The sequence below is a fragment of the Conger conger genome, chromosome 2 (assembly GCF_963514075.1).
Source record: "Conger conger chromosome 2, fConCon1.1, whole genome shotgun sequence".
NCBI classification, from domain to species: Eukaryota; Metazoa; Chordata; class Actinopteri; order Anguilliformes; family Congridae; genus Conger; species Conger conger.
In genome coordinates, this window is record NC_083761.1 from 72,414,549 (window position 1) to 72,441,735 (window position 27,187).

Below are 27,187 nucleotides of genomic sequence, written 5' to 3' on the forward strand. Positions count from 1 at the left end.
CTAGGCAGTGCCGTTTCCCGGCTCCACAGTGACGCAGCGAAGGCACTTGGGAAGGGGAGGCGCCCCCCGGAGGCGAGGTCCGAGCGCTGCAGGCTCTTCACCCACCGGCGCGGGGGAAGGCGGCCAGCCCTGGAATGCGTTCACCTCTTAAGGCAAGAAAATGCGAAAAGCCGCGGCCACGGACCGACCCCATCACCCGCCTGTCTCTCACACGGAGTCCGTTCTCCGGGCCTCCTGGACGGGCCAGCGCTGGGCTGGGCTGGGGGGAGGCAGGGCTGGGCTGGGGGGAGGCAGGGCTGGGTTGGGGGGAGGCAGAGTTTGTACAGAGAGAGGTGGGGCTTGTGCAAGGGGAGGCAGGGTTTCTGTTAGAGCAGTCTGGGCTGGTCTGTGGGGAGGCGGGGCTTGTGCAAGGAGAGGCGGGTTTTGAACTGGAGGAGGCGGGTTTTGTAAGGGGAGAGGCTTGGTTTCTGTTGGGGCAGGCTGGGTTTGTGTGGGGGGAGGCACGGTTTCTGTTGGGGCAGGCTGGATTTCTGTTGGGACAGGTTGGGTTTGTGTGGTGGCAGGCATGGTTTGTGTGGGGGGATGCTGGGATTGTGTTGGGACAGGCTGGGTTTGTGTGGGGGCAGGCACGGTTTCTGTGGATGAAGGCTGGGATTGTGTTGGGACAGGTTGGGTTTGTGTGGGGGCAGGCACGGTTTCTGTAGATGAAGGCTGGGATTGTGTTGGGGCAGGCTGGGTTAGTGTGGGGGCAGGTTGGGTTAGTGTGGGGGCAGGCTGGGTCAGTGTGGGGGCAGGCTGGGTTAGTGTGGGGGCAGGCTGGGTTTGTGTGGGGGCAGGCTGGGTGAGTGTGGGGGCTGGCATGGCTTCTGTCGGGGTCCCTCTGCAGTGGTAGTAAGGCAGGAAGAGGCGCTCGTGTGCGCAGGTATGCATGGCCCTGTAGGTGTGCTGCAGCAGGTGGGGGAAGCGGGAGGTGAAGTAGGACACAAACTCATCGGGGATGGAGCCCAGCGTCTCCTGCACGTCTGCGGGCAGCTCCCGGTAGTGGTGCTTCTGTTGGGAGAAACAAGATGGAGGGTGGGGAAGGTGTATCAGTGCACCGCTCAACACCGTCTTCTCAAAGAGCAGAACCAAGCACATGCATGGAGGTCGCGTGTAAACCCCAATGGGGAAGAAGTATGAAACTCACAGCCCATTCCACATCTCTTATAACACAGTCCACTACACACTACAGTCACACTACAGTCACACTACACACTACAGCCACACTACACACTACAGTCACACTACACACTACAGCCACACTACACACTACACACTACAGTCACACTACAGTCTCACTACACACTACAGTCACACTACAGCCACACTACACACTACAGTCACACTACACACTACACACTACAGTCTCACTACACACTACAGTCACACTACAGTCTCACAACACACTACACTCACAGTACAGTCACACTACACACTACAGTCGCACTACAGTCATACGACACAGTACAGTCACACTACACACTACAGTCTCACTACACACTACAGTCACACTACAGTCTCACTACACACTACAGTCACACTAGTCACACTACACACTACAGTCACACTAGTCTCACTACACACTACAGTCACACTACACACTACAGTCACACTACAGTCTCACAACACACTACACTCGCAGTACAGTCACACTACACACTAGTCACACTACAGTCACACTACACACTACAGTCACACTACAGTCTCACTACACACTACAGTCACACTACAGTCTCACTACACACTACAGCTACACTACAGTCACACTACACACTACAGCCACACTACACACTAGTCACACTACACACTACAGTCACACTACACACTAGTCACACTACACACTAGTCACACTACACACTACAGTCACACTACAGTCACACTAGTCTCACTACACACTACAGTCTCACTACACACTACAGCCACACTACAAACTACAGTCACACTACAGTCTCACTACACACTACAGCCACACTACACACTACAGTCACACTACAGTCACACTACACACTACAGCCACACTACAGTCACACTACACACTACAGTCGCACTACAGTCACACTACACTAGTCACACTACACACTACAGTCACACTACAGTCACACTACACACTACAGTCTCACTACACACTACAGCCACACTACAAACTACAGTCACACTACAGTCTCACTACACACTACAGCCACACTACACACTACAGTCACACTACAGTCACACTACACACTACAGCCACACTACAGTCACACTACACACTACAGTCGCACTACAGTCACACTACACTAGTCACACTACACACTACAGTCACACTACAGTCACACTACAGTCACACTACAGTCACACTACACACTACAGTCACACTACGCACTACAGTCACACTACACACTACAGTCACACTACACACTAGAGTCTCACTACACACTACAGCCACACTACACACTACACACTACAGTCACACTACACACTACAGTCGCACTACACACTACAGTCACACTATACACTACAGTCGAACTACAGTCACACTACACACTAGTCTCACTACAGTCTCACTACACACTACAGTCACACTACACACTACAGTCGCACTACAGTCACACTACACACTACAGTCACACTACACACTAGTCTCACTACAGTCTCATTACACACTACAGTCAGCTCATGAAACCTGCCTTATTCCTCATGGCTCGGAGCAGATCCCGGACTGATCCGCCTTTATATGAACGAAACTTGCGCAGATCTACCGGGAACAAAATATCATTGAAAGTCATTAACAAACAGAAAATACTTCAAATTACACGTCTATCAAAAATGCAGAATCACCACAGTCACATTGAAGAATTTTACCTAAAAACTGTTTTGCAGTAGTCTGTGGTGTTAGGACAGCGTAGTACGCATTAACGACAGCAGCGCTTACCGGTCTGTAAGGGGACAGTGATGTGCTCCCTCCAGTCACCCTGCACCACTGCCCGCCCCCCTCGCTCTAGCTGCCGGATGATTGGTCCGTCCAGCGGCTCCTTCTCTATCCTGTCACTCACGTCCTGCAGGAAGCACACAAAAACACAAATGAGTCAGACATACACTCACTGAGCACAACACACAAATGAGGCATACACTCACTGAGCACAACACACAAATGAGGCATACACTCACTGAGCACAACACACAAATGAGACATACACTCACTGCGCACAACACACAAATGAGACATACACTCACTGAGAACTTTATTAGGCATCTATTAGACTTATTTTTTAGACTTCAGCTGTTGTAGCCAATCTACTTAAGAGATTTGATGCATTCTGTGTTCAGAGATGCTCAGTGAGTGTACATGCAGCACTGTGTATCCACCAGAGAGAGAGAGAGATAAGATGGAGATAGACAGAGAAAGAGACAGACAGACAGAGAGAGAGAGACAGAGATAGAGACAGAGAGAGAGACAGACAGAGAGAGACTGGGAGAGAGATAAGAGAGGGAGAGAGATAAGAGATGGAGAGAGAGAGAGAGAGAGAGAGAGAGAGAGAGAGAGAGACAGAGACCTGGAAGAACTGCAGTTGCTTCTCCAGGCTCCAGAAGAAGGGGTGTTTGAGCACGCTCTCAGCAGATGGTCTCTTCTGGGGCTCCATGCTCAGCATCTGCAGTATGAGATCAGTGGCCACGATGCCTTCTGCACAGACCAGAGCCAACGGACCAGCGTTAGTCACCACCAAGACGCCACTTCTCACTCCGTAATCCCAACCAGGTCAAATGGAAAGAACTCAGAACTGCAGTTTAGCAGACTAAATATGCTCGCTTTTACTATACATTCTCAAATGGCTGGGTGATAAACCGTATGGACAGTTATCTAATGTTTTTTAAGCCAATAACAATTGGCGTATTGGTTTTTTTCTTTGGTCATACCTGATGCAGTAGTAAACCAATTCAGTGGCCACATTAAAATACCTCCGGGACAAAACATCACCTCAAATATCTAATGGGTGTTGATAAGGCAGCCAATCAGCCCTGAGGCCTTGCCAAAAATGGTTGGCATTTATATATAGTGCCTTTATCCAAAGCGCTGTACAATTGATGCTTCTCATTCACCCATTCATACACACACTCACACACCAACAGCGATTGGCTGCCATGCAAGGCACCGACCAGCTTATCAGGAGCATTTGGGGGTTAGGTGTCTTGCTCAGGGACACTTCGACACAGCCTGGGCGGGGGATCGAACCGGCAACCCTCCAACTGCCAGACGACTGCTCTTACTGCCTGAGCTAATGTCGCCCCACAAAAACACATCACATGATCAGATTGGCGGTTTTATCAACACCCAATGAAGTCTTTTTTTTTTTCTTTTCTTTTTTTTAAAGCATTTCACATGGTCTCAGAAGTTTGGCATTTGTTACCACATCCGGAATGATTAAAGAAAAAAAAAAAAAACCAGACCTGAAAACCTAATACAATGATTATTATTACAAAAAAACAACAATAACAACAAAAACCAAGAACATTCCATAGCTGTGTGTATGGTTTATGGCCCAGCATGCACCACATTCCCATCCAGGGTGTCACAGTCAGAACGCTGGGAAGTGTGATAAAGAGAGGGTCTGACCGTGTCGGTCTGTCTGAAGCCGCTCCAGGCTGCAGGCTCCCAGGAGGATGTTGGCTTGCCGCTGCAGGGCCTTGCCATAGGGGTGGCAGCCGTGTGAGACCACGTAGTAAAACACACAGCCCGCGGAGAAGATGTCCACTGTACAGGTCTGCACAAGCACAGCGGCCGTTCAGGTCAATGCACAGTATCTCACGGACCCTGCTCTGCTGAGCTCACAAACATGAGCTGAAGAACACAGTCTGGCAAACCAGAAGACATCCTATCCTAGGTGAACTGCGTTGTCAGAATAAACAAGATTTTGAGGAATTCCCAGAATGCAGAATTTTTTCGGACATGGGACTAATGGGTTCTTGAAGGAAAACAACATCATGATATTTCCTTGTAACCTATTGGTCAGCTGATAACAACACAGATATCTGTATCAAGGGAAAAATCATAATTAACTAATTGAAATGTTATTGAATAAAGCCACATTCATGGATATAATTTGTTTAATAACCTCACACAGATTGTGCTACTAACCCCATTTCACCGAGCTCACAGTCCCATGTGTTATGACTCGAAACAGGTTTTGCACGTTTCGCAAGAGACGCCTGGTCTGGCAGAGTGTGACTGCACTGCACACTTTAGGTGTGTACAACTTCCTCCCAACTGTAAACAGGAACTATCAATGCGAGGGAAATCTCTATCCTTTGTCAAAGGTAGAGAGAAAAATATTTTTCCACCGGGATTGGCAGGCCAGAACGGACATATATAGTTTTGTTAATCTCGTTACAGTCTCAGTCAGACATTTGAGAGACTTCATCATTTCTCAAAGATGAATGACACAGATCTTTCTGATTTCTTCCTCTATTACCTCAGTGTTATGTACATGAGTCAAACCCAAAACAATTATGTGAAACAAAAAAAAAAAAAAAAAAAAAAAAGATTTTGGAATTCCATTGGAATTGGCTGTGTTCCCTCTGACGTAACAAAACAGAGGTGCAAAGTGTTGAGAAACACGTTTGTCAGTTGAAAATACGTCAATTTTGTGAAGCGATACTTGCTGAAGGCATAGTGCGGGGAAGGACCGACCGGTGAAACAGGCAACCGCACAATGGCAGCCGCAGCAGTGGTTCACTGACATTTCTACTCATGGGCTCACCTGGCCAATCACAGATTCAGAGCGTTTTCAGCCTAACACTGCTCATTTGCAGCTTGTTTGTCAGATTATTGTTGGTAGGCCATTGTTGGACCACCGCCCAATTCTCTTATTAATAGCCGACTGTAAATGCATTTCTAAGGAAACAGATACCAATCCTTACTATTTTTTATGTCTCCAGTCAGGGTGTGTGTGTTATGTGCTGTAAACATACTCACTAGGGTGTGGCCCTAGTGTCTGTGTGTATGGCGTGTGTGTGTGGCGTGTGTGTGTGTGTGTGTGTGTGTGTTCTGTGTGTGGGTTTGTGTGTGTGTGTGTTCTGTGTGTGGGTTTGTGTGTGTGTGTGTGTGTGTGTGTGTGTGTGTGTGTGTGTTATGTGTGTGGGGTGCGTGTGGGTGGGGTGTGTGTGTGTGTGTGTGTGTGTGTTGCGTGTGTGTGTTGCGTGTGTTGGGTGTGTGTGGTGTGTGTGTCGCGTGTGTGTGTGTATGTGGCATGAGTAACGCGCTGTGAACACACTCACCGGGTTGTCCTTGCAGTCTTCGCTCAGGACCTCGGGAGCGATCCAGCCCTCAGTGCCCGGCACGCCCGACCTCCTGCTGAAGCTGTGCCGGCCCACGGCCAGCTTCTTACACAGGCCGAAGTCTGAGATCATGGCCCGCACGCGGCCGTGTGCGCTGGGCATGGACACCAGGATGTTGTGTGGCTTCAGATCCCGGTGCACTGCAGGGGCCACACACAACACTTCACCACCAGAAAGAGGAACCGTGCGCTATTTCCGACCTTAACCTAGGAATTTGTATTTGTCTCACTACTGTAGTTCCTGAAATTGTAGATGCCTTGTCATGGTAGTTACAAACTAATCAGGCTTATCTACCTATCTACCTTGTGTACTCGGCCTTGCAACCAATCATATGTGAATTGTACCTTATCTGGCGCGTTCGGTTGTTTGTTCTAGGACCCTGATATGCACCATTTTGTACGTCGCTTTGGATAAAATCTAATGAACTGCACTCAATTAATCGTCATTCATTACCTGGCCATTTTTCTATCGCACATTAACACCTAACATTGAACCATGTTATGCAAGATAAATAAATACATAATTACTATGTGCTTGGGGTACATGCGAGTATTGTGAACTTGAAAGGCCTGTAGCGTAGTGGTTAAGGTACATGACCCGCAAGGTCGGTGGTTCGACCCCCTGGTGTAGCCACAATAAGATCCGCACAGCCGTTGGGCCCTTGAGCAAGGCCCTTAACCCTGCATTGCTCCAGGGGAGGATTGTCTCCTACTTAGTCTAATCAACTGAACGTTGCCCTGGATAAGAGCGTCTGCCAAATGCCATTAATGTAATGTAATGAAAGGCAGTTGGAAAATGTTACAAAACTTGTAGAACTACAAACAGAGTTTGGGATCATTGGCACTGGTATAAATCTGATTGATGGATGGTAAAATGTATCTTTGGGGACTGTTTTACTGGAAGTGAGAGGCAGAGTGGAGGTTGGACTTCGGACCAGAAGAGGGCGACAGTTTACTTATACACTACAATACCCATTGTCAATATCCATTGTGTGCCTCCCAACAACCATTCCATACAAACATTGGGTTTCTACGTAACGGCGTGTTGTGACGCGCTGGTTGCTGCAGTCCCCTCCCGGCAGTGGTGCCCCCGTTGCTCACCGATGCTCAGCGAGTGCAGGTGTGCCAGCCCAGACATGGTCTGCTGCAGCAGCTCCACCGGTCCCAGGCCGTGACGCTGGAAGCCCGGCTGCTCCACGTACTGCCAGAGAAGCACAAAGAGCGCAGTCACCTCGCCTGTCAATCACAGCCGCTGGCGTCAGCCAAGCCCCGTCACGAGGAACCGCAGTCCCGCGACGCAGGAGAGTACGCAGTGTGCGCGTCTGTGTGCTTTGTGGTCGAAGACAAACATGTCAATCACACAGAAAACTAAACGGGAAAAATCAAACTGTACAAATGTATGTGGCATAATCCACTGTAGGGTGTAAAAAGGCATTGTGATGCATCTTACGGTGACAATTCAACTGCATTTATTTCGTGATTATAATTGCTTAAAATGATCATTTCAACAAGAAACTTACACGGTATATTACACTAATACTAAGTACATCAATTTCATGAGTCACATTTGCGTATTCAGCATATTTGTAAAATAATTTTGTAATGAAATGGATTGAATATCAACAAACTAATCGAATCACGGTGAAATGAGAGATTCCATGATGCACCGAATTCAAAATATTTCTAAAGAATCGCAATCGAATCTAATCACAGTGAGGTGGGGAGATTTACACCCCGACTCCACTGTAAATACAGAATCGCTTCAATCTGTGACCAGAGCAGGATGGGTACAGAGCAGGACGGGTCCAGAGCAGGACGGGTACAGAGCAGGACGGGTCCAGAGCAGGACGGGTACAGAGCAGGACTGGTCCAGAGCAGGACTGGTACAGAGCAGGACTGGTACAGAGCAGGACGGGTACAGAGCAGGACTGGTACAGAGCAGGACGGGTACAGAGCAGGACGGGTACAGACAGGTCCAGAGCAGGACTGGTACAGAGCAGGACGGGTACAGACAGGTCCAGAGCAGGACGGGTACAGAGCAGGACGGGTACAGACCGGTCCAGAGCAGGACTGGTACAGAGCAGGACGGGTACAGACAGGTCCAGGGCAGGACGGGTACAGACGGGTCCAGGGCAGGACGGGTCCAGGGTTGGCCGTGTGGGGGGTCTCACAGACACGCCGTACACGGCGGGGGGTCTCACAGACACGGTGGGGGGTCTCACAGACACACCGTACACGGCGGGGGGTCTCACAGACACGGTGGGGGGTCTCACAGACACACCGTACATGGCGGGGGGTCTCACAGACACGGCGTACACGGTGGGGGGGCACACAGACACACCGTACACGTGGGGGGTCTCACAGACACACCGTACACTGCGGGGGGTCTCACAGACACGGCGGGGGGTCTCACAGACACACCGTACACGGGGGGGGTCTCACAGACACACCGTACACGGGGGGGGTCTCACAGACACGGCGAGCCTCACCTCCCGCAGCGTGGCAGCGCACAGCTCGATGGCGATGTACTGGAACTGCCGGTCGCGCTCGGTGCAGAAGTAGCGGATGACGTTGGGGTGCTCGTCCGACTCGCGCAGCAGCTGAACCTCGCGGTCGGCGAAGCTGAAGCATTCCGGGAGGATCCTCTTCACCGCCACGGGGCGGCTGTCAAACTGACCCCTGCGTCACAGAGGGAAGACGGGCGATTGGCCGAAATCTAATCCGAGAGAGCTCACTGGCTCAGAGCAGGTCATCACACCACATTGCAGAGGTAAATGGGAATTACTCCACTCTGACGTTTTTCTTGGTTCGCGCCACAGTGTGGAAACGTACCTGTACACAATGGTTCCCTCAGCACCATGTCCCAGCACGTTTTTCGGACTGAAGGAGATGTTTCCGACTCGGACAATACTGGACTCCTCATCTCCTGAACACAGAGAAAGCGGGATCAGACACGAGTGACGCATTTATTCACAACAAATGACCTGCTTTCAAATGAATTTGGTAAGAAACGCCCTGTGCTTGCAGCAGAACGGTCATTTCTGATATAGTTTTCACTGTAAATGTGGCAGGCAGAGAATATTTGTAAATGCTACGTCTTAAGAGGTTTCATAAAAATCTGAACAAATAACAGTAACAAAAATCACAAACTCTGGGACAAAAGTCCATCTAGTGGAGAGATAGAGTGGTGCATGCCATAGTGTGGCTGACTCTCTCAACTCTTATATCAATCCCCCATGTCACCAGACCAACTGACAAACAGACAGAGACGCTTCTATATAGCTCTCCTCGCATACTCAAAAAGCACTTTACAGTGATGAGGGGGAACTTGCCTTAAACCCCAACCAATGTGTAGCACCCACCTCGGTGAAGCATGGCAGCCATTTTGTGCCAGAACGCTCACAAAAATACACAAGGAGGGCGGGTAAAAAAAAAAAGGAGGAATCTCTCTCGCCCATGCAAAAGGTGCAGCCTGTAGCCTAGTGGCTAAGGTGCTTGACACATTGCACCAGGGGAATTGGCCCCTGTGTAGTCCAGCTAAGTAAGTGAACAAATAATGAAAAGGGAGTTCAGGGCAGGCTACCTGCGTCGTCCTGCTCGGGGCCGGAGGGCCCCAGCTCGTGCACGGACAGGTCGGAGTGGTTGGAGGCCCGGGGGGTGAGGCTGGGGCTGCTGTTGTTGGAGCTCTCGGCTCGCGCCCGCACCACGTCCAGGAAGTCGGCCGGGTCCAGCGGGAGGTCGGAGGGAGGCTGGAACACCAGCTGCTGCCTCTGGAGCAGGTCCAGCTTTTCCTCCATCTGCCTCTGGAACTGCTGGTGCTGGAGCTGCTGCTGCTTGTGCACACTCTGCAGGGGGCGCACCACACACCACACACAGCCATTTTACACAAGCACACACAGCCATTTTACACAAGCACACAGCCATTTTACACAAGCACACACAGTCATTTTACACAAGCACACACAGCCATTTTACACAAGCACACACAGCCATTTTACACAACCACACACAGCCATTTTACACAACCACACACAGCCATTTTACACAAGCACACAGCCATTTTACACAAGCACACACAGCCATTTTACACAAGCACACACAGCCATTTTACACAAGCACACAGCCATTTTACACAAGCACACACAGCCATTTCACACAAGCACACACAGCCATTTTACACAAGCACACACAGCCATTTTACACAAGCACACACAGCCATTTTACACAAGCACACAGCCATTTTACACAAGCACACACAGCCATTTTACACAAGCACACACAGCCATTTTACACAAGCACACAGCCATTTTACACAAGCACACAGCCATTTTACACAAGCACACAGCCATTTTACACAAGCACACAGCCATTTTACACAAGCACACACAGTCATATTACACAAGCACACACAGCCATTTTACACAAGCACACACAGCCATTTTACACAAGCACACACAGCCATTTTACACAAGCACACACAGCCATTTTACACAACCACACACAGCCATTTTACACAAGCACACACAGCCATTTTACACAAGCACACACAGCCATTTTACACGACCACACACAGTCATATTACACAAGCACACACAGTCATATTACACAAGCACACACAGCCATTTTACACAAGCACACACAGCCATTTTACACAAGCACACACAGCCATTTTACACGACCACACACAGCCATTTTACACGACCACACACAGCCATTTTACACAACCACACACAGCCATTTTACAACCACACACAGCCATTTTACACAAGCACACACAGCCATTTTACACAAGCACACACAGCCATTTTACACGACCACACACAGCCATTTTACACGACCACACACAGCCATTTTACACAACCACACATAGCCATTTTACACAACCATACACAGCCACCTTACACAAGCACACACAGCCATTTTACACAAGCACACAGCCATTTTACACAACCACACACAGCCATTTTACACAAGCACACACAGCCATTTTACACAACCACACACAGCCATTTTACACAAGCACACAGCCATTTTACACAAGCACACACAGCCATTTTACGCAACCACACACAGCCATTTTACACAAGCACACACAGCCATTTTACACAACCACACACAACCATTTTACACAAGCACACACAGCCATTTTACACAACCACACACAGCCATTTTACAACCACACACCGCCATTTTACACAAGCACAACACAGTCATTCAAATGGAGGGTTTAGTCATTCCATCCCAACATGGTGGACAAGGCTCAGAGCAGTATAGGGCGGGGATCATCCAAATCCAGCCCTGGTTTTCTTTTCTCCCGGATAATTGACTAAACAATTAGCACTGCTGATTGGCCAGACTGTTTTCACACCCGACTCCCAGGTAAAGGGAGGCTGGAAAAGCAGCCGTTCTGAGTCTATAGAGCTCTTTCTGAAGCGGGCTGTGTACAATTATGCTACCTGGTGGACGATCTTTGCACTGCAGCAGCAAGCCTGATACTTGGCTTGGTGTGAACCACAGTAGTACATTACATTACATTATTGACATTCAGTTGATTAGACTAAGCAGGAGACAATCCTCCCCTGGAGCAATGCAGGGTTAAGGGCCTTGCTCAAGGGCCCAACGGCTGTGGGGCCGGAGGGCCCCAGCTCGTGCACGGACAGGTCGGAGTGGTTGGAGGCCCGGGGGGTGAGGCTGGGGCTGCTGTTGTTGGAGCTCTCGGCTCGCGCCCGCACCACGTCCAGGAAGTCGGCCGGGTCCAGCGGGAGGTCGGAGGGAGGCTGGAACACCAGCTGCTGCCTCTGGAGCAGGTCCAGCTTTTCCTCCATCTGCCTCTGGAACTGCTGGTGCTGGAGCTGCTGCTGCTTGTGCACACTCTGCAGGGGGCGCACCACACACCACACACAGCCATTTTACACAAGCACACACAGCCATTTTACACAAGCACACAGCCATTTTACACAAGCACACACAGTCATTTTACACAAGCACACACAGCCATTTTACACAAGCACACACAGCCATTTTACACAACCACACACAGCCATTTTACACAACCACACACAGCCATTTTACACAAGCACACAGCCATTTTACACAAGCACACACAGCCATTTTACACAAGCACACACAGCCATTTTACACAAGCACACAGCCATTTTACACAAGCACACACAGCCATTTCACACAAGCACACACAGCCATTTTACACAAGCACACACAGCCATTTTACACAAGCACACACAGCCATTTTACACAAGCACACAGCCATTTTACACAAGCACACACAGCCATTTTACACAAGCACACACAGCCATTTTACACAAGCACACAGCCATTTTACACAAGCACACAGCCATTTTACACAAGCACACAGCCATTTTACACAAGCACACAGCCATTTTACACAAGCACACACAGTCATATTACACAAGCACACACAGCCATTTTACACAAGCACACACAGCCATTTTACACAAGCACACACAGCCATTTTACACAAGCACACACAGCCATTTTACACAACCACACACAGCCATTTTACACAAGCACACACAGCCATTTTACACAAGCACACACAGCCATTTTACACGACCACACACAGTCATATTACACAAGCACACACAGTCATATTACACAAGCACACACAGCCATTTTACACAAGCACACACAGCCATTTTACACAAGCACACACAGCCATTTTACACGACCACACACAGCCATTTTACACGACCACACACAGCCATTTTACACAACCACACACAGCCATTTTACAACCACACACAGCCATTTTACACAAGCACACACAGCCATTTTACACAAGCACACACAGCCATTTTACACGACCACACACAGCCATTTTACACGACCACACACAGCCATTTTACACAACCACACATAGCCATTTTACACAACCATACACAGCCACCTTACACAAGCACACACAGCCATTTTACACAAGCACACAGCCATTTTACACAACCACACACAGCCATTTTACACAAGCACACACAGCCATTTTACACAACCACACACAGCCATTTTACACAAGCACACAGCCATTTTACACAAGCACACACAGCCATTTTACGCAACCACACACAGCCATTTTACACAAGCACACACAGCCATTTTACACAACCACACACAACCATTTTACACAAGCACACACAGCCATTTTACACAACCACACACAGCCATTTTACAACCACACACCGCCATTTTACACAAGCACAACACAGTCATTCAAATGGAGGGTTTAGTCATTCCATCCCAACATGGTGGACAAGGCTCAGAGCAGTATAGGGCGGGGATCATCCAAATCCAGCCCTGGTTTTCTTTTCTCCCGGATAATTGACTAAACAATTAGCACTGCTGATTGGCCAGACTGTTTTCACACCCGACTCCCAGGTAAAGGGAGGCTGGAAAAGCAGCCGTTCTGAGTCTATAGAGCTCTTTCTGAAGCGGGCTGTGTACAATTATGCTACCTGGTGGACGATCTTTGCACTGCAGCAGCAAGCCTGATACTTGGCTTGGTGTGAACCACAGTAGTACATTACATTACATTATTGACATTCAGTTGATTAGACTAAGCAGGAGACAATCCTCCCCTGGAGCAATGCAGGGTTAAGGGCCTTGCTCAAGGGCCCAACGGCTGTGGGGATCTTATTGTGGCTACACCGGGATTAGAACCACCGACCTTACGTGTCCCAGTCATTTACCTTAACCACTACGCTACAGGCCGCCCCAGCAGTAGAAACAGAGGAGGAGCTCACCTTGGGATACGTGATGACAAAGGCCACCCATCCAGCCAAGAGGAAGGTGCAGAAGATGATGGTGGCCATATCCTTCAGCATGGAGTCCACGGGGTCCTCCACGCGCACCGGCCGGGCAGGCGTCTCTTGCACAGATGTGACCGGCGGCCGTGCGGGCTTGTCCTCCATATCACTGTCATTCAGCTTCTGCTGTACACAAGAGTGTGTGTGTGTGTGTGTGTGTGTGTGTGCACGGACAGATACAGATACACAGACGCAGACGTTCACCAGTTTGTAGACTTCTTGACAATATTGAATTATTGAGGTGCCATTGAAGGAAATGTAACAATGACGTGAGCATAACGGTAGGTCAGCCATGTCTACTCAAAAAAAAAGTGTCATCATTTGTCATCTGCACCCTGAGGGCATTTACAGTACAGGTAACTGCACACACAGAGTGCTGTACACCCATGCACACACAGAGTGCTGCACACCCATGCACACACAGAGTGCTGTACACCCATGCACACACAGAGTGCTGTACACCCATGCACACACACAGTGCTGTACACCCATGCACACACAGAGTGCTGTACACCAGTGGAGGCTGGTGACTTCCAGAATTGAGGAGGCCATTTTTTTCCGCTTGCTCACTTCACTCGCGATGGAATGTTCCCTGTTCTCTTATCTGTCTTTGTGCTGGCCAAAGGCATACTATTTGGAGTGTAAGCTACAGTCAGAAAGTTCTGGCTGATGAAATTCATTGTGCAGAGCTTAGCCTTGTGCCTTCCTGAAGAAATGACATTGCTGTAAGTCTATGAGCCTGCCTGATAATTAAGCTGAGAAATGACATTTGGATGTAATATAAATGCCAAGTGAACATGTGTAAAAGGCAGGAATTTTAATTATGTAGTTAAAAACAATTTTGTTTAGCTTACATTTTTCATTCTTCTACAGCTTCAACATGTAATCACCAATTTAATCAAGTTTAGCATATAAAAAAGATAAGATAACACTTTCTTTATCATATGTAGTTTTATTCAATATATTTAATATAAAATATGTAAAAAATATGGTTCCAGTTGGCTTTATCTAACGTTAACGTTATCCACTAGAGGGCAGCACTCTATTCGTATTTAGAGTTAATTTCCTCACAGAGCAACAATTCAGCAATTTGATATGGAAGATTATTAAATTGACTTGTAATAAAACGAAATGGACTACATTAAAAATAAAACTGTTCAATAAATCCCAAATGGTGTCTAACATGACCTATTGAATGTCATTCTCACTCCCTAGTATCTGGAATCTGCATATCTCCAGCCCAAGATCTCAAATTGCGCCAGAATCTCGCTGACTTCCGAGGTAGTTTTAAGCAAAAATGTTTGGCCAAATGAGCTATAAACTCCAGGGATGATAGCCAGGGGTGTTCTCTAAATTTCCTGAAAAGCACAAGTTGATAGGACACTCGTAGCCACTATGGCGAGTGTTTGTTTGACTGAAGTGACTAGCGAATTCTCAAAATGGCTTCTGTGTTGAATAGGAAAGGAAAGGATAGTTGATTCCAAATGAACCAGTAGCATGTGATTGGACGAACAAAATGTCAATCTTTCAGCCCTGGACACAATGCATGGTGAGGCCAGGCCTCCGTTGCCCACCCATTTTCAGTGATCTGGCCAATCACATATTGGCATGAAAAAAAATGCATTACATTGACTTCTATGAAAAGCTAATTTCCTAGGGGAGGCCTGGCCTCCCTTAATACAAACTGATAGGGAAATCTGGCCTGTTGCTTTACAATTGCAATATTGGGTTTTAGCCATGGGAAAATTTAGATTTATGAACAAAACTAAAATAATATGAATATAAAAAATAAAAAATATGTTTTTTGTTAAAATAAATAAATAAAATAAATATATTTATTGTTTTTTTTAAATCTCTCTCTTCTCTCAAATTATTGGGGATGCCAGGCCTCCTCCACCTCTATGGAGGAGCCTCCACTGCTGTACACCCATGCAGTACTCATCAACTGACTGATTGCTATTCGCTCATTGGGCTTATGGGATTGTACAAAAGGCTCAGGACTTCTATTCTGTTTATTTCTCCTTTTCATGCTTATGAACTTTTAATTTGATATTCCCAGCACCTACGTTAAGACGCAAGACCTATTGTTTACTTTTAGGCTGGCGCGCTGTTGAAGTAGCAACTTCATTGCTCTCCGTGTTGTCTGAGCAAAGTATACCCGGTAGCTTAAAGTGTGCGTCTATGAACGAAGTAAGTTTTCTAATATGAAGTTAAGGCTGTATGTTAAGCTATGAAATGTGTTGGGAGAAGTGAATTGCCTGTTGCTAGTTTAAGCGAGGGAGAAAAATGTTCGCACTTATAGCATTTACTACCGTGTTGGCTGACGTTATTATTAGCTGCTAAATTACGCGTATTGTGCCAGCACACAGACCTTTATCCGGCGCATATATGCCAAATGTGTTATTTGGTTTATCTGTATGCTTAGTTTGCTTAGTACTGTGTAAGGACATAGTTTACTGGTATTATCTAGCTGGTCATTTGCCTGCTTGTTGCTCGGTGATGCTGCAAGCTGACTAGCTTGTTAACTATGACACATGCATGCGTGCTACGTTGTAGCCCTATGCTTATTATTATTTCTCTTTATTTTCAGAACCACACACTAGCCATCTACTCAATGTAGAGAAAGAACTGGAATATACACACACCTTGTTGCACTGTGATATCTTGTGGATAATACAAGTGATTGCATCCAATCCCGTCTCCTCATTCTGTGTCCTCTCTCACGTGCGCCCCTCCTGCCCTGAACATTCTGGCCTTGAAGTAGTGTTCTGGCCGACACTCCAGATTGTGTGCGGTGTTAAAATACGAACAGCCCTATACAGTCCTACCCATCCATAGAGTCTAACCCATCTACTAACCCTCACCCACATTAATGGTCCTTCGAGCCGGATCTACATTGCACTCAATCTAGCTCAATATGGATGTTCATGGATATGAAGCCTATGGTGCGCGCCCCAGACGCCCCCCTCTTCGTTTTGAAGACTATGAGGTAAATCTCCATGGCCTTGGATCGCACTGGCGCAGACACGACAGAGAACAGATGACTCACATGAAGGGAGCGGCCGAGAAGACCACCCTCACCTCTCAGTATTCTACTCCACTACGCCCGCCGCTGAACCGGGATGCTGCCCTCAAAATCGAAGCATGCTACGCACTCAAAGGTCTGCTGCATGACCAGGAGGAACAGCTAGCCCACCAGCTACATCAAGACGGAGGAGAAGAGAGGTCACGTGGTCATCTTACCCCCGGTTATGGCCTGCGCCACGAAACCCAACAAGCCGCAGTCATCACAACAGAGTTAGAGGAGATCCAGAATGAGCGGCGCCTGCTTCAGCAGTCTCATCAGCGTATGTCAGCCGACCTGGAAGAACTAAAAGAAGTCCGCGCAGACCTGCAACAGCTGGTCAGTGCTGCGCGCAGCCTCCAACAGTCACAAGAAGTGTCTGACAACCACCTGAACCCAGTGAAAGCCGATGAGGATGATGACTGGCCCCTACCGCCACCGCCGCTATGCGACGGAGATGCAACTAGCAACCAACCTGAGATTGAACGCCTCGACAGACTTATGATTGAACTGCAAGAAATGAAAGCTGACACTTTAGCAGCCAAGCAGAACCAGTCAACACCAGACCAGCTGCGGCCAGCAGGCCCAGCCCAGAGACCCACCAGGGCTAGTCACCCCATGTATGCTCCCGCGGCTATCCCGCTACAGCCTCCTGCCTGGTCCAGTGTGGCTTCAGCACCACACAGGTACACCTCCACGCCATATGAAGTGCCTGTAAACCCACCAGTACGCCGCCAACAGCCTCCTCAGCACCCTCTCTACACACCAAGTTGGCCATCCTTGTACCCAAGGCCATCTTATCAGAGCCCCAGTTTGGACACAGCGTACCGTGGCCCTCGTCCAACCATTCCCAACCTCTCACATCGAGACCCTGGTGAGTTCGCCCACCTCAAGATCGCCTTAGAGAACTTGTTACCCCCTTACAGCTCAGAAGTGTTTAAGTATCAAGTGCTCACAGACCACCTTAAGCTGGAGGAGGCCAAACTGATTGCTGACGCTTACCTCCACTCCCGTACACCCTTTACTGACACCATGATGGCTCTGAATGAGAAGTTTGGCCAACCACACCAGTTAGCGCTGAAGCGAATTGCCACAGTAATGGACTCACCCGACATCAGGCGTGGAAATGTGGCTGCCTTCGAAAGATTCTCTCTTCAGATCCAGTCGCTGGTGGGTATGTTAAAGACACTTGGCGCTGATGGAGAAGTGGAGCTGCAGTGTGGTTCTCATGTTGCTCGCCTGCTCAGCAAGTTACCACCCGAGCAGCGAGCGGAGTTCCGCAGACGCACGTTCAGTCAGTCAGGCAATACCTACACCCTCAACGACCTAGCCGAATGGCTGAAGTACGAGTCCTGGTGCCAAGATTTCGATGGTCAGCTATCCTCCACAGCAGGCAAAGACAACCAGAATAGTCTGAAGCCTCACAAGCAATTCGGAAAACATCCTGTCACTGTGCTGCATGGATCAGAGAACACACAGAGGGAAATTAAACCTCCCAGTAGCTCTCCTACCAATGGTAAGCCTTCACCTTACTGTGCCTTCTGTGATAACCGTGAACATCACCTAAGCCAGTGTGCAGCCATAAGTAAACTCAACAAAGACCAGCTGACGGAGTGGATAAAGTCCAACAAAAGATGCTGGCGCTGTGCTCGCCCACACCAAGCAGCCCAGTGCAATTTGAAGAAGCCCTGCAAGCTGTGCAATGGTCGCCATCTTCAAGTCCTACACGATGTCAATACGGGGCAGCAGAAGGGAACAACACAGGCAGTGGTGAATCAGGATAGAGGTGAGGTGTCAACAAGTGTGTTTTACCTCGACCGGCCAACAGAGGGCAGCCGGATCCTGCTCAAAGTCATCCCAGTGTCCCTGCACCACGGCAGCCGCACCCTCCATACCTATGCGGTATTGGACGACGGGTCGGAGAGAACGATGCCAAGGCTTGGCCAAAGACCCGCTATCGCATCACCAACGCCTTCACAGCAGCTAACATCGACCTCGCAGATCATACTTACCCCATCGAAGCACTCCAAAAAAAGTATAAGCATCTGTCCGGGCTACCCCTCCAGCCATTCAAGAAGATCCAACCACTGCTGCTCATAGGCAGTGACCATCCACACCTCGTCACCCCCACTGAGCCTGTGCGTCTGGGCCCCCCCGACGGCCCTGCTGCCATCCACACCCGGCTGGGCTGGACGCTACAGGGCCCCTCCAGTGTCATCTGCCGATCGAACAGCCCACAGCAGTGCCTGTTGACCTCTGTCCCCCCTCAGGTGAGCGAGCTAATGAAGCATGTGGAGAAACTCTGGCAGACGGATGTCATACCCCTCAGGAGCAGCAAAGTGGTGACGCGCTCGCAACAAGACAACACCACCCGTGGGGAGGTTGATGGTATATTGCGCTATGCCACTCCATTGCTGCGCCGCAAAGATATGCCACGCCTCCAGGCTACCCCTGACGCCGTCATCCCTAGCTTGAGGGGAGTCGAGAGAAGACTCCAGAGAGATCCTAAAAAGGCCAAGGTGTACCGGGCAGAGATTGAAAAGTTGATCCAAGCAGGGTCAGTTGTCAGGCTTGACCCATCAGAACTGAACCGGGGAGATGAGGCATGGTACATCCCCCACCACCTTGTTAGCCATAATGGCAAGCACCGCCTTGTCTTCAACTGCTCATTCCAACATCGAGGGTACAACCTGAATGACTACCTCTTACCTGGGCCTACCCTAGGGGCATCGCTGCTGGGAGTTCTCCTCAGATTTCGGGAACATGCAATAGCCATAAGTGGAGACATAAAGAGCATGTTCCACCAAGTTCGACTGCTCCCCAAAGATCGCCCTCTCCTGCGTTTTGTGTGGCGCGACCTGCGCCAAGATGAGCCGGCGGCAGTATATGAATGGCAGGTACTCCCGTTTGGCACCACATGTAGCCCGTGCTGTGCTACATTTGCCTTGCAACGCCACACAAGAGATAACAGCCAGCCAGAAGATGAGGTGAGAAACTCCATTGAGAAATGCTTTTATGTGGACAATTGCCTCCAGAGTCTTCCCTCCACCACAGCGGCACGAGACCTGGTGGACAAGCTGAGAGCCCTCCTGTCCTCAGCTGGCTTTGTGCTTCGGCAGTGGGCCAGCAATGAACCTAGCGTCATTAGCCACCTCCCCGAAGATGCTAGGTCCAACAGCGCAGAACTCTGGCTTGCACAAGACAACACAGACAGTCCAGAGTCCACACTAGGCCTCAGCTGGCACTTCTCCACTGACATGCTGGGGTACAAACATCGTCCAGTCCAGTATGGTGAGCCCACCATGCGCAACATCTACAAGGTGCTCGCCAGCCAATACGACCCCTTAGGCTTCATCCTGCCGTATACAACGAGAGCCAAGATGCTGGTGAGATGCCTGTGGGACAAGCAGAGAGGATGGGATGACACCCAGCTTCCTCCAGACCTCGTCCAGCAGTGGAGAGACTGGGAAGAAGAGCTACGCTTCCTCCCTCAAGTAAGCCTCAGTCGTCCGTACACACCTAAGGCCATCGCTGCCTCAGTGAGAGAAAGAGAGCTGCACATCTTTTGTGACGCATCTGAGCAGGCCTATGGTGCGGTGGCGTATCTTAGAGTGGTGGACAACGATGGCACCGTGCACCTGGCCTTCGTGATGGCCCGATCCCGGGTAGCCCCAAGACATCTGCACTCAATGCCCCGGCTGGAGCTGTGTGGTGCACTCACAGGAGCCCAGCTCTCCAAACTCCTTAGTGATGAGCTCACTTTGGAGGTTCAGAAGACCGTCATGTGGTCCGACTCGACAACTGTACTGGCCTGGCTGCGATCTGAATCCTGCCGCTACAAGGTCTTCGTTGGCACTCGCGTAGCGGAGATCCAAGAGATGACCAACCAGCACACCTGGCGATACGTCGACTCGGCACAGAACCCTGCCGATGATATCACCCGTGGAAAAACACTGCAGGACCTGGTAAGGCCCAACAGATGGAGTCAAGGGCCCCCCTTTCTTCTTATGGATCCTAACCAGTGGCCTGCTGACCCTACCAATGCAGTGGGAGACCCTCCAGATACCACTGAGTTGCGCAAACTAACTTTCTGTGGTGTGACATCTGTAGCTGCAAATCAGTCTGACTCAGACCTCCTCCAACATAGCACATGGAAGGAACTGCTACAAGCCACTGTCCAGGAGCTTCATGGGGCGGCTACAGAGGAGAGCTGCGCTAATGCAGAGGATTACCGCCAGGCTGAGAGACTTCTCCTTAACAGGGCACAGCGAGACAGCTTCCCTGAAGAACTCCGTCTCCTTAAAGCAGGGAAACCTGTTCAGCGCAGCAGCCGCCTCCTGAACCTGTCCCCAGAGTTGGACGTCACCGGACAGCTCATCAGGGTCGGTGGTCGTCTCCGCCGGTCCGAAAATCTGGCGTACACCAGCCTACACCCGGTGGTGCTGGATCCCTCACATCCAGTAACCTGCCTCCTCATACAGGACTTCGACAGCCGTCTGAAGCACCCAGGACCAGAACGTGTCTTTGCTGAAATCCGACGCACGTACTGGATTCTGCGGGGAAGAGAGGCAGTCCGTCGCTTCCAAAGAACTTGTACAGAATGCCGCCGCTGGAAAGCAAAGCCTACAGTCCCCAGAATGGCTGACTTACCTGTAGCCCGCCTCCGTCTCTTTAAGCCTGCTTTCCACTCGACAGGCGTCGACTGCTTCGGGCCGTTTGAGGTCAGAGTGGGGCGGCGCACAGAAAAGAGGTGGGGAATAATATTTAAATGCCTCACTGTCAGGGCTGTACACCTTGACGTCCTGACTTCGATTGACACCGACTCCTTTCTAATGGCCCTACGTCGGTTTATTGCTAGGAGGGGAAGACCTGCCGAGCTCTACTCAGACCAGGGCACTAACTTTAGAGGTGGCGAGAGAGAGCTGAGCGAGGCATTTGCAGCAATGTCCGCTGACCTCCAGCTGCTCCTTGCCCCACAGAAAATTGACTTCCGCTTCAATCCTCCTGCTGCCCCCCACTTTGGGGGTGTGTGGGAGCGGGAGATCCGATCCGTGAAGACCGCCTTGTACACCACAGTCGGTGCACAGCCCCTACAGGAAGAGGTCCTCCGCACCGTCCTCATCGAAGTGGAAGGGATCCTGAACGCCAAGCCATTGGGCTACGTTCCATCTGATGTCAGCGATCCAGACCCCGTGACACCCAACTGCCTACTGATGGGGCGGCCTGACGCGTCCCTGCCTCAGGTCGTCTACCCCAAGGAGGAGCTCCTCAGTCGTAGGCGGTGGAGGCATGCACAAGTGCTTGCTGACCACTTCTGGGCCCGTTTCATTCGACTGTATCTACCTGGGCTACAGGCCCGGTCGAAGTGGCAGTCATCTCCAGCCGATGTCACAGAGGGCTCTGTGACAATGATCGTGGACCCCCAGTTGCCGAGGGCCTTGTGGCCGACTGGGCACATCGTAAAGGTTCACCCTAGTCCGGATGGCCACATCAGGTCAGCAGATGTAAGGGTCAAGGACAGAACGTACACACGGCCAGTCGCCCGGCTGGTTATCCTGCCTGCCCTTCCGGCTGAAGACAGCAGCCACCCCCTTTGAGTCTTGTTTAAGTTAGGGTAGCCTTTTGAGTGGTGCAAATGTAACTTGTACATTTGGGGGCGGCTGTACAAAAGGCTCAGGACTTCTATTCTGTTTATTTCTCCTTTTCATGCTTATGAACTTTTAATTTGATATTCCCAGCACCTACGTTAAGACGCAAGACCTATTGTTTACTTTTAGGCTGGCGCGCTGTTGAAGTAGCAACTTCATTGCTCTCCGTGTTGTCTGAGCAAAGTATACCCGGTAGCTTAAAGTGTGCGTCTATGAACGAAGTAAGTTTTCTAATATGAAGTTAAGGCTGTATGTTAAGCTATGAAATGTGTTGGGAGAAGTGAATTGCCTGTTGCTAGTTTAAGCGAGGGAGAAAAATGTTCGCACTTATAGCATTTACTACCGTGTTGGCTGACGTTATTATTAGCTGCTAAATTACGCGTATTGTGCCAGCACACAGACCTTTATCCGGCGCATATATGCCAAATGTGTTATTTGGTTTATCTGTATGCTTAGTTTGCTTAGTACTGTGTAAGGACATAGTTTACTGGTATTATCTAGCTGGTCATTTGCCTGCTTGTTGCTCGGTGATGCTGCAAGCTGACTAGCTTGTTAACTATGACACATGCATGCGTGCTACGTTGTAGCCCTATGCTTATTATTATTTCTCTTTATTTTCAGAACCACACACTAGCCATCTACTCAATGTAGAGAAAGAACTGGAATATACACACACCTTGTTGCACTGTGATATCTTGTGGATAATACAAGTGATTGCATCCAATCCCGTCTCCTCATTCTGTGTCCTCTCTCACGTGCGCCCCTCCTGCCCTGAACATTCTGGCCTTGAAGTAGTGTTCTGGCCGACACTCCAGATTGTGTGCGGTGTTAAAATACGAACAGCCCTATACAGTCCTACCCATCCATAGAGTCTAACCCATCTACTAACCCTCACCCACAGGGATACTTGTAGCGAGACAGAGGCTCCTTCCCCAGTGTACTGCCTGGCAAGAGAGGACGTTAGAGAGAACATCCTGGGGTGACAAACGTACAAACTGGGGGGAGCGCGTGTCAAAAAAGATTGAAAACCCCTGTGATGAAGGATGATGGTGATGAAACATTACATCCAATGATAATGTGGTAAAATTGGTTCATGTTCCAACGTAAATTGGTGTCAATAGATTTCTTTATCCTAAAACATTCATGATCTAAACATGGAATGTTGTTAAAGTAATCAGGATTCCTTGATAGTTAGATGCATCGTAATATCGTAATGAATGAAAATACAGTCGTATTTGTTTATTTAGAAATGCGAATACTTTGAAGCTAAGTTGCGTCAATGTGAAAAAGTGATTTGTATTTTTACATTTTGTATGCTTTGACAACACATGTATTCATTTGTCATGCCATTAAAGCCAAAACTAAAATGGAGAAAGAGCAGTTCAGTTCAGTTTAGTTAAATGACCACAAACTGTTGGAATTTGCTTTCGGTACAGCTTTTTAAAAAAATATATATGACGTGAAACGGTTCATATTTCACAAAGCAAAACAGAACTCTTTGGTACTATCAAAGTTGCATGGTACACAGACAGTACAAATTACACTCAATAAATTAGACAGCATGGTAGCAAAACGCATGAAGTATGGAATGGCTATTTTTCCTTAAGATTGTCCACTTCATGGTCCCCCAGCTGATCTTCAATGGCAGTCAGCTGCTGCTTTGGGAGGTGTAACCAGATAGACTGCATTACATCACAACACTCACTCACGTCCGTGGCTATATAATTATGTTACAGGTCTGCAATGTCATACTACACAATCCAGCTCAGGGAACAACAAAACAGTGCAAACAAAACTGTTGGAGAGTGAAAGGAGAGTGCATATCCAGTGTTGAACTACCGTCATAAAAAGTCTCCTCGGAGTGAACGTTTCGATTGCGGGAAATGTATTGCTTTTAAATGTTTTTTTGTTGAAAAGCGGGCAGAAGAGTGGGACATGATGTGGGACTGAACTGGGGATTCCCCATCCGTCTCTTTGAAAACCACAATAAAGGCGTTATAGATTCCCACAGGTAGAGGATGACAAAAAGAGAAATCAAACCCAGCAGTGTTTATAACAATCATGTGTTTCACTTCATTTGTGTTTTGCACTTTGAGCAGGCCACTGCCTTAAACCTGCTAGTCCCATAGTGGATTTACCGTACAGCTCAGACTCCCACTGTGGAGAGTTAATTCAAAGGACAGGCTGAGTTCCAAGCAAAGTTCTGAGTTCAGAGGTTCTTACAAGCAACTGATGCCTTTTTTTCCATTATTGGGGCCAGTTTACTTTTTGAATGAAATTGACTTACGTTGTACCAAAAGAAAATGTATTGACATGCATTCGGCTTTACATTTGATCATAATCCTGACGGAATGAACTGTTCTTAAAGTGTAAAGCCATTTGATTTCTGAGGTTATATTATTTTTTAGCACTTTGGGGAATGCATGTCTTGCTAATGTCCGATCCTGCACTTTCCCACAAACATTCAGCAGCCATTATACAATGGAGAGAGTTACTCTCCTGCAATACCTGCGTATCTTACTAGTTATTGCATATTTTACTAGTTATGGATTTGATGCTTTTAACCTGTGGAAAAACCTATACACTTGTAAGTCGCTTTGGATTAAAAGTGTCTGCCAAATGACTAAACTTTAAAAATGTAATATAAAAATGCAAGGTCCACACTTCTCAGGAAAAGGCCCCACTGCTGTCATCAAAGTTGTGGATTTACAGTGGATGTGGATGCTAGTGTTGAAGCCTGGTGATTCTGTTTATGCCTCAGTATCTCCCCCTGCTGGCAATATTGGAACTGCGTGTCCCAGTCATTTACCCTAACCACAACGCTACAGGCCGCCCTGCTATGGTCCAGACATTTGGTCAGAGGCAGAGAGCCTCCAGGCAGTGAAACGCACCTCTCATTTCACACAGTGATTAAGTTACTCTATGAGACACATTGAAATTTGTTTTTTTAAGAAAAGGAAATAGCTTGTCATACATGCTTGTACCATGGTTCTCTGTAATTGTATCTGTGTAGAGAGGATGCAAATTTACTACCCAGTCTCCTGGCAAGCTCCAGGTCTACTGTCATTTGATCATTGTCAAAAGTGTAGACATTTGTCTGAAATCAGTGTCAATTGATTCAATTGTAATTCAAAACAGATTTTTGACACAAAGGAAGGTGAGAATAAATTGCTTACTCTACAAATCAAACACAACAATACATTTTAGGTAAATAAGCTGGTGGATAGAAAAGAGAAAGCAATTAAGCTTGAGATTTGTCATCAGGACAGTATCTGCACGTGTGCGTAGGTGCTTGTGTGCGTGCGTGTGTGTGTCGAAAAGTATGAGAAAATGTTTGATGCAACAAGATGATCATGACACCACCACTAAACCAGCTGAACCAGTATAATCTGATTTGGTCATGGAGGCTTAACTGTCACTGCTGAAATAGGCAAAAACATAGTAGACATGCAACCATGAATAATAACCCAAGGTTTGTACAGAACACATTTAATTGATTTTCGTTAACAGATAACAGCACACATTTTACATGTTACCTTCAAGGGACACGTGTTGATATAATTTTAGAAGAATTTCCTCCTCTGCCACTCCTTGGTGGAACACCACCTCTGCCACGCCCGGGCTGTGTCGAAGTGTCCCAAGACACCTAACTCCTAAATGCTCCTGACGAGCTGGTCGGCGCCTTGCATGGCAGCCAATTGCTGTTGGTGTGTGAGTGTGTGTATGAATGGGTGAATGAGAAGCATAAATTGTACAGCGCTTTGGATAAAGGCGCTATATAAATGCCAACCATTTACAAAGCAATATTGTTAAAATGGGCACTTCTAATAGAAAACATCAGACACAAAATGAAATGTAATTATGTTTAATAAAAAATTAAACAAAAAAGGTTTATACACTGGAACATTTTATACAATTTCTGTTCTTTTAGCTTGTACTCCAGCACATTGGATTTGAAATAAATAAATTAAAATGACTTTAAAATCCAGACTGTCACCTTTAATTTGAGGATATTTACATCCATATTGGGTGATCCCGTTGGAATTACAGTCCCTCATTTTAGAGAACCAAACATTTTGGACAGTTGGCTTGGTCAGCTGTTTCTGATTAGCCAATCACTAAGGAAGTGTATTCAATCACTTCCTTAGTACAGGTGTAAGAGCTTTCAGAATGTCATCCTGATTCTAGGCTTTTGATTGCCAATGGAGTCTATTATTGCCATTTGTTGCATGAACATGAAGTCAAGGAAGCCATTATCCATCCATCCATTATCTTAACACGCTTATCCTG

The 27,187-nt window shown here is 48.2% G+C and overlaps 1 protein-coding gene across 1 annotated transcript; it reads right to left on the reverse strand.

The window, feature by feature from the left end:
• Positions 1–14,290, reverse strand: LOC133121301 (serine/threonine-protein kinase/endoribonuclease IRE1-like). The gene is made up of 14 exons (XM_061230506.1): positions 14,123–14,290; positions 11,972–12,223; positions 9,934–10,195; positions 9,183–9,276; positions 8,840–9,029; positions 7,452–7,551; positions 6,292–6,491; positions 4,631–4,778; positions 3,573–3,700; positions 2,951–3,074; positions 2,706–2,773; positions 839–1,050; positions 212–296; positions 1–129 (listed from the first exon to the last, which is right to left on the reverse strand). The coding sequence occupies exons 1-14, from the start codon at positions 14,288–14,290 to the stop codon at positions 1–3; spliced, it is 2,160 nt and encodes a 719-aa protein (XP_061086490.1).
• Between the last annotated feature and the right edge of the window lie 12,897 nt (positions 14,291–27,187).

What these genes read in the sequence shown, in the direction of transcription:
- LOC133121301 (XM_061230506.1), bottom strand. Translation starts at nt 14,290, where the DNA reads ATGGAGGACAAGCCCGCACGGCCGCCGGTCACATCTGTGCAAGAGACG. An exon ending in GGCCCTCCGGCCCCACAGCC is followed by an intron (nt 10,196 to 11,971) that starts GTTGGGCCCTTG and finishes CGCCCCCTGCAG; the next exon opens with AGTGTGCACAAGCAGCAGCA. An exon ending in GCTTCAGACAGACCGACACG is followed by an intron (nt 3,701 to 4,630) that starts GTCAGACCCTCT and finishes TGGTCTGTGCAG; the next exon opens with AAGGCATCGTGGCCACTGAT.